This window comes from Triticum aestivum, chromosome 1B, assembly GCF_018294505.1.
Source record: "Triticum aestivum cultivar Chinese Spring chromosome 1B, IWGSC CS RefSeq v2.1, whole genome shotgun sequence".
In the NCBI taxonomy this organism is placed as follows: Eukaryota; Viridiplantae; Streptophyta; class Magnoliopsida; order Poales; family Poaceae; genus Triticum; species Triticum aestivum.
Genome location: NC_057795.1, coordinates 491,042,773 through 491,050,804, shown reverse-complemented (window position 1 = coordinate 491,050,804; position 8,032 = coordinate 491,042,773). Strand labels below are relative to the sequence as shown.

At 44.3% G+C, this 8,032-nt stretch overlaps 1 protein-coding gene across 1 annotated transcript; it reads left to right on the top strand.

The window, feature by feature from the left end:
* Window positions 1-2,895: 2,895 nt before the first annotated feature.
* On the top strand, window positions 2,896-7,052 carry LOC123134164 (NAC domain-containing protein 13). Its single transcript, XM_044553473.1, has 5 exons — window positions 2,896-3,111; window positions 4,211-5,015; window positions 5,161-5,438; window positions 5,676-6,032; window positions 6,124-7,052. The coding sequence occupies exons 2-5, from the start codon at window positions 4,859-4,861 to the stop codon at window positions 6,628-6,630; spliced, it is 1,299 nt and encodes a 432-aa protein (XP_044409408.1). The 5' UTR covers window positions 2,896-3,111; window positions 4,211-4,858; the 3' UTR covers window positions 6,631-7,052.
* The last annotated feature ends 980 nt before the right edge of the window (window positions 7,053-8,032 follow it).

Genomic DNA, 8,032 nt, shown 5'->3' with positions numbered 1-8,032 from the left:
GCAAAGGAATCCAGATTTTACAAGAGAACCAAGCACATCAAGAGACGCTTCAATTCCATCCGGGATCTAGTCCAGGTGGGAGACATAGAAATTTGCAAGATACATACGGATCTGAATGTTGCAGACCCGTTGACTAAGCCTCTTCCACGAGCAAAACATGATCAACACCAAGACTCCATGGGTGTTATAACCATTACTGTGTAATCTAGATTATTGACTCTAGTGCAAGTGGGAGACTGAAGGAAATATGCCCTAGAGGCAATAATAAAGTTATTATTTATTTCCTTATATCATGATAAATGTTTATTATTCATGCTAGAATTGTATTAACCGGAAACATAATACTTGTGTGAATACATAAACAAACAGAGTGTCACTAGTATGCCTCTACTTGACTAGCTCGTTGATCAAAGATGGTTATGTTTCCTGACCATAGACATGTGTTGTCATTTGATTAACGGGGTCACATCATTAGGAGAATGATGTGATTGACTTGACCCATTCCGTTAGCTTAGCACTTGATCATTTAGTATGTTGCTATTGCTTTCTTCATGACTTATACATGTTCATATGACTATGAGATTATGCAACTCCCGTTTACCGGACGAACACTTTGTGTGCTACCAAACGTCACAACGTAACTGGATGATTATAAAGGTGCTCTACAGGTGTCTCCGAAGGTACTTGTTGGGTTGGCGTATTTCGAGATTAGGATTTGTCACTCCGATTGTTGGAGAGGTATCTCTGGGCCCTCTCGGTAATGCACATCACTTAAGCCTTGCAAGCATTGCAACTAATGAGTTAGTTGTGAGATGATGTATTACGGAACGAGCGGTAACGAGATTGAACTAGGTATTGGATACCGACGATCGAATCTCGGGCAAGTAACATACCGATGACAAAGGGAACAACGTATGTTGTTATGCGGTTTGACCGATAAAGATCTTCGCCGCCGTTGCAGGTGTACATTTTGGTGTGAAACTTACAAATTACTTTAACTTTTTTTGTTGCATATTTTTGTACGAATTTATCAGAAACACATTGTGGTAAACGTATTTTGTGAGTTCCCAATCTACTACGTGTAAAATTTGAGTTATACCATTTAATTACTAAAAGTTTAAATTCATCATGGAACATGATTCTTTAACTTTACTCGAGCAATGCCTTGACTGGTGTCATGCCTTTTTCCTCAGTTCAATCATTACCTGTTTTTTGTTATAGACACACATCCAAAAGATTAAGCAAATATCCCGCAACAACGCACGGGGTATCAGTAGTTTTTATAGTGACATCTACCCTACTGGAGCATACTGACGGGGAGGTTTTCTTCCAGCATGGGTGATGGTGTAATCTTTAGATATGACCCACCATATCTTAGGTTGTTATCTTTTTCGTTCCTGCAAAATGATACTCTCTTCTTGGTTGTGTTGGACGCATTAGGTGGGTGCAATGGTGGAGTTACGACAAGGCCATGTCATGTCCCACCTAAGGCTGGAGCCAAAAAAAGAAGATTAAGCCCGTAGCATTCCGAGCCTAGTCAGCCTCGCACGCCCATAATCGACACCGATACAGAGCAATACTACACCCATCCGCCTCACATGCGTAGCACTCCTTCATGGGAAAACGCATGTAGCGGAGGAGCTCAGGAGCAGACACCGGTCGCTTCAGCATAGCACAACACAACACATAATGGAAAAAGCGTGCTCTCTGGCCGACCCAACCTTTTCGTTGTAGCTCCATCACTGGTTGTGTGCATCGTGCTATATGAAGGCCAGACATTCGCTGGTTGTGTGCATCATTCTGTGTGGAGGCCGAACATTCGCTCAGTGCGATTATGTCACCTCAATATATCTTTTTTCTTTCTGAGAATGTCACCTTGATATATCTTACATTGCTCTCATCTTTTATGATCAACTGGTGTCAAAGGGCAAGAGAAGAAGGTGAAACGAGACTATCGATGAAAAGTAGGACAACTTTTGACTAAAGGAAGAGGAGTACTACTATTGTAGGAGAAAGAAAAATAAAGAGAAGACGCAGGCGGCAAGGAGGTGGTGGATGTCCTCAAAGTCTTAGCTACATAGGACACAGCGAGGAGGGTGAGCCAATACCCGCTTGGCTAATCTCTCCGGCGTCCAACATCGGTCTTGCTTGGCGAGTCACACAAACATTTTGACATTGGTCGGGGCCCAGCCCTTCCATGTCAGCGTCCAGTACTACTATTGTAGGAGAAAGAAAAATAAAGAGTAAGACACCAATCGTGGTCAAACTTCGTACAATGCAGAATGTAATCTTGCCGAAGAATGAGTAGTACCCAAAGGAGAAAGGACATGTTCACAGGGCCGTGTGAATATGTTTGTTCGTGGAATCACGGTGGACCGACCGAGCGGCCAGACCAAAAAAGGAACACAATCCTCAAAAGGAATTAACCAGAGAGGAGAACCTCAACAACAGTCGAATGTTCCTGAACGAAAAGGGCGAGCACCCTTGCTTGTGTGGCGTCGGATGATGCTCGGTCTGACACGATAACGACCCCGGAACATCTCAAACTCGCGTCGTGCTGCTGGCCTTTCTCCCCAAGAGTCCAACGACCCAACGTGTCACGGCAGGCACGTCCCGAGCGGTGTGGCCCCACTCATCAGCAACGTGCGGCTCCGTGACACGACAGAGAAACCAAACAACAGAAATCGCATCGTAACTACCGAAGCATGGAAGTAATTACGCATTTAACCCCGCCATCCCCAAATATTCTCACCCTTTCCCTCTTAAAAAAAACTCACAGCCAATAGAGAAGCAGGTCAAACGCCCGGGCTGGACTTTCGGGCCAGGAAATATTTGGCAATCCTCGCGTGCAGCGGAAGTTTCCGCGAAGCGCACGACGAGTGCAGGGGATTAAAAAATACGCTCCCGGACCGGCGGGCCCAGGCAGTCAGTGTCCCGGCCCAGCACCACGCCCCCGGCGTTTTTCGGTATAAAAGAGCCCCGCACCCCGCAACGCGAGATTGCTTCCCCCCAAACCTCACCTCATCTCCTCCACCATTGACCAGACGGCGGCGCTCACCTCCTCCCCCTCGGCCTCCCCCATCGTCCTGCTGGCTTCCCCGGTTCTTTCTCGTAAGCGCCCCTCCCGATCTCCCCCCAACCCCCTCGATCGATCGACCGCGTTTGTAGTTTCTGCGAAATCCGGGTAGATCGGGGCCGATTAGCGCGCGGTCGTTAGTCGTGGTTCGTGTCGATCCGATGGTCAAATCGGGCGATCTGCGTCCGATCCGTCGATTCCGCGGTGGTTGTTAACGCAATCGCCGCACGGATTGGTCTGGTCTTCCGTCGGTCGAAGCTTCCGGCCGATTAGGGTTTGTCGTCGATCGATCGGTCGATCTACGCGCTGATTTGGGGTTATGCGACTGGATATTGTAGCAGCTTCGCGAAAGTTTTAGATTTGGTCGGGAATTACATTGTTCGGCGTTTATTTAGGTTCGATTCCTTTGAGTGCCTTGTGATGGATTGGTGGATTCCCTTAGATCGTTGACCTAATGGTCCGGAACTGTTCCAAGGCAGTGTTTTCCAGGAGACTTCCCGAAGTTTTTTCGTTTGTGGGAACTTTTGTTTGATTACTAATATCATCTGTACCTACGAATTATCATAAATTCAAGTGATTTGCTCCACAAAGCCTGTAAGTTATGATTAGATGGTAGGTTAGATGCATCTACCTGCTAATGTGCTTATTATATATTTTTATTTCTGTTGCACTAATGTGGTTTGGGTTAAGGTTGATATTTTGGGCTATGTTATCTTGGTGAAAATATATTAGGTGCTCACAGTAGCTTGATATTTGGTTATCTAACTGCAGTGCTGTATTAAGTCATGTATGATCCTTTTTGCAGTTTTCCTTTTGTTGAAAGATCCTGTAGTTTTTTCTTGAGTTACATCAGAGCTTATGAAATATACTAAAATTCTCTCTATTTCCTCCTCAAAGCCACGTTGTAGGTTAGATTCATTCACCTTGTTAATGTGGTATTTCACTGTGAGCTGTGAACAACGTAAAATTCACTTCCTATATATGCAATCTTTTCTTTGCTTCCTAGGACTTTAGTTATTTGGATGGGAAGATTCACCTTGTTTATCTGGATAAAACATAGAACAATACGTATTCTGTATATTCTTCTGCTGTTTAAGTTTTTCCCTTCTGATGATGATTACTAATGTCTTGCAGGTTTTTGATCTTAGTCACTCATGTCTTTTGAAGTCAGCGAGGGATCCCCTTATTTCCTCTCGTGCTACTTCTGGTTCATATATTGCATAAAATTCCGGGACTTCACTTGATACAAGTGGATCATCTGGAGTTTTGTGTGAATACTTCCTATCATGTGAATCAGTGGTAGTTGGTTTAATTGGCAAGACTCAAACTTCTCATCTGAGTTCAGAAACATTTGTTGCTTGAGTCTTTGGTGGACTGCTTTCCTTGAGTCTTGCCAAGCCTGGTTTCCCATCAGTTGTTTCTCCTCCAGCTTTCGGTTGGACCATTCTCTCTTCTGGTCTAATCTCATCAATCTTTTGATCCTCCCTTCAGAATAGTTGTTTAACGTGAGCTTGTCCTACTCTGCTCACACTGCAATCTTCTGAAGCTCTCTTCTCTGGTTCTTGTCTGTTCTCCAAGCATTTGAGAGCTCCTCTCTCCTTAAGTTTGGTTGATCTGTGGCCCTGAATTCTGTCCTTTGAGGGCTAAAGCATATCCCTTTCTGGCCAAACTTGATATTTCCCTGATTACTGGTATTGTTAGTTGCATAATCTGCTGAAGCATTTCTTGTTGTGTCTCTTGTGTTCTTCTCTTGATACTGAGCACAAGAGACCCACTGCAGTGATGGCTCAAGCTTGCCTGCCACCTGGCTTTCGTTTCCATCCAACTGATGTTGAGCTTGTTTCTTACTACTTGAAAAGGAAGATTATGGGGAAGAAACTTTTTGTTGAAGCTATTTCAGAGGTTGAGCTGTACAAATTTGCTCCTTGGGACCTTCCTGGTAATTTTCCTCTATTGTTTTGATTTATCTTGATGTAAGAATTGCACCCGAATGAGTTGGAAACTAATCTAGAATTTTTCAAATGCTTCCACTTTAGTTGAGTTTAGCTATTACTTTTGTTACAACCTTGTATGTTTCCGTGCAGATAAATCCTGTCTCCAGAGCAAAGATCTTGAGTGGTTCTTCTTTTGTCCCCGTGACAAAAAATATCCTAAAGGGTCTAGGACGAACCGTGCCACACCAAATGGTTATTGGAAAACAAGTGGAAAAGACAGAACAATTGAGCTGAACTCTCGCATTGTTGGGTTGAAGAAAACATTGATTTTTCATGAAGGCAAGGCACCCAAAGGCAATAGGACTGATTGGGTGATGTATGAATACAAAATGGAAGATGAAACTTTGGTGTCTGCTGGTTTCTCCAAGGTACTTCTAACTCTTATCTAATGTTTTTGTTTGTTTCACTTTATGTTGAATATGTTCAGTACAGTATATGAAAGATTCTACCATACTGGAATATGTTTTGAGGCATGCTCTTTTGCTTGTGCCTGAAATTGTGCGTGATAAGTTGCCTTTATATTTAGTTAGAAAGTTGTGATCCTAGTATTTCTTTCAAATTCTCTGCAAGTTTATTTAAATATATTTGTTGTTTGTTTGTTTCAGGATGCTTATGTACTCTGCAAGATATTTAAAAAGAGTGGGCTTGGCCCAAGGATCGGCGAGCAATATGGGGCTCCTTTTGATGAAAATGAATGGGAGAATTTAGATGTTGGATCTTCTATCTTCTCTTTTGCACCGTCCTCAGGTGTAGATGATCCACAGGTTGAAAGTTCTGCTTTGGCTACTGCCATAGTTATGCAGGAACCATCCGCTCCTCAGCAGTCTGTTCAATTTTCTGAACATGTTAATATCTGTTCTGATGAGGTCAATGACGTGCCTCCTGAAATTGATGGAATATTGTTGGACGAACTGACAAAGTTTTTGGATGATTCTCCGAACCACGACGTAGTTTTTCCAGAGGTATTGGCTTGCTGACTTCTTGCTTAACATGGTCTGTTTGCTTGTACCCAAGGAATTACAAATTATTTACTAACCTTTATACATCTTACAGAATTCTGGTCTCCCTCCAATGTCTGAGCTTGAGGCTCAAGCTTTTGAGATAAATAGTGCTGAGCTCTATGACCAATTGGCAGGACTTACCCAGTCAGGAGATATGTCTGCTGTAAATTTCCCTGCTAGCAATGGCGATGTTATTGAAAACAATTTGCAGCAAACAAACTCTGCACTTGCTATGGATGATGATTATATAGGGCTGGATGATCTGCTTGCTCCTGGGGAAACCTTCTCCTATGATTTTTCTGGTGAAACCTTTTCCTATGATCTGCCTGGTGGAAGCTTCTCCTATGATTTGTCTGTGCCAAACAATCAGTTTTTGCAGTACCCACTTGATCAATCAACTAATGGCAGTCACTACGGTGTTGGTGCTACTCAATCAACTTTCGAAGCAAGTGGATCTCTTCCACCAATGCAGCCAATGCCAAGCACTTTTGATGACATGCCTTCTGTTTCCAGACTGCTGAATGATGCTGTTATCTTTGTGGTCATTGGTGCTGAATGATGCTGCCGTTTCTGGTTTGGTTGCCCATCATTGTCTGATGCGGCTCTTGATGGATCTTGGGTGTTGGTCCCTGCTGTAGATGGTCCAACGATGGTGTTTGTATCATGGCATGGCTGCTGCTCAATTGAAGAAGCCGGAACTTGTTGTGTCTCTGATCACGAGCACAATACTGGACAAGTGACCGAGCTTAGCTTACTGCTTTATCGCAGAGAAACTGTTTTCTGCTGGTTTGGAAGATGTCTTATCTGGGTGGAGATGCTGCAGTCCACCGTAGTTCATTGTAATAGCTACCATGTTAGATGCCGAGTTGTCTATAAACCTAATGACAACCTAGCTTAAGTCGCATCTTCTATCTATTTTCTGTTAAAAATAGTAATGTATTTGAACCATCGTCATTATTATAATTATTGTAATCGTGCCAATACCGTTTATGTTTTTTTTTTGATGCAATGTTTCCCCAATTTAGTTCTATATATGCCTTTTTTTTTGTTCTTGGGTGCCTTAAGGCCTTGTTTGGTAGGAGTGGATTTGAGAGGTTTGGTGAGGAGGGGATTTCAAACCTCAAATCCTCCTCAAACCACACATCCCCTTCGTACAAAACACTTTGACAGGGATGGATTTCCATACTGAATTAAAATGGTGTAAAACAGTTAAAAATCTAATCTTGCAACAATTCTTCGTAACAAACCACACTCTAATTATTTACTGTCATCCGGGGACCTTGCTTCTAGACAGACAAAACTGAACATTGTTCATGTGCAATCTAGGTGCCTTGATTTACTGTCAATGTAAAAGCTCATCCAGAAACACTTTAATTTCTGTCAGCATGAAAACCCACACTTCTATCAAAATTCAAATCAAGGTACTGGTTCTCACAAGAGCCGGGTTCCAATGATTTTCAGGAGAGGAAAGGGATGGCCATGGAGGCAGGCAGTCTCATCGATGGATGCAACGAACTATTCAAATCGAGCCATGGCCGCTGGGTGTCGGACGAGGAGCAAGAAGAGCCAGCTCTAGGGTTTGCAGGGGAGGGGATGGAGAGGTGGAGGATAGGAATCACATCGGGAATAACCGACGAAGGACGTTGACGCTCTGGCGTCGGCGGGGTGGTGAAGATCCGGCGGCGGGGCGACTCCTCTCTCTTTTTTTTGCGGGGCGGCGGGGCAGCGAGGGCGTTGCTTTGCCCGTCCCGTTCGGACGACGGCGGCTCGAGGAGGAGGCTGCGGCCGATGGGGCGCGTCGAGGAGGAGGCTGCTGCCGACGGCGGCGCGAGGACTAGGCTCCGGTCTCGCGCGTGGCTCCAATTCCGCGAGGGCCTCCTCGTGCCTTCTGAACCGCGTGGGTCGAGGGGAATCGAAGGGGGATCGGATGGATTGGGCCAGCGAAACCTCGCATACCAAAC

Coding starts and splice junctions, on each gene's coding strand:
- LOC123134164 (XM_044553473.1), top strand. CDS start 4,859: ATGGCTCAAGCTTGCCTGCCACCTGGCTTTCGTTTCCATCCAACTGAT. Junction 5,016..5,160: donor TGCTCCTTGGGACCTTCCTG/GTAATTTTCCTC, acceptor GTTTCCGTGCAG/ATAAATCCTGTCTCCAGAGC. Junction 6,033..6,123: donor ACGACGTAGTTTTTCCAGAG/GTATTGGCTTGC, acceptor TACATCTTACAG/AATTCTGGTCTCCCTCCAAT.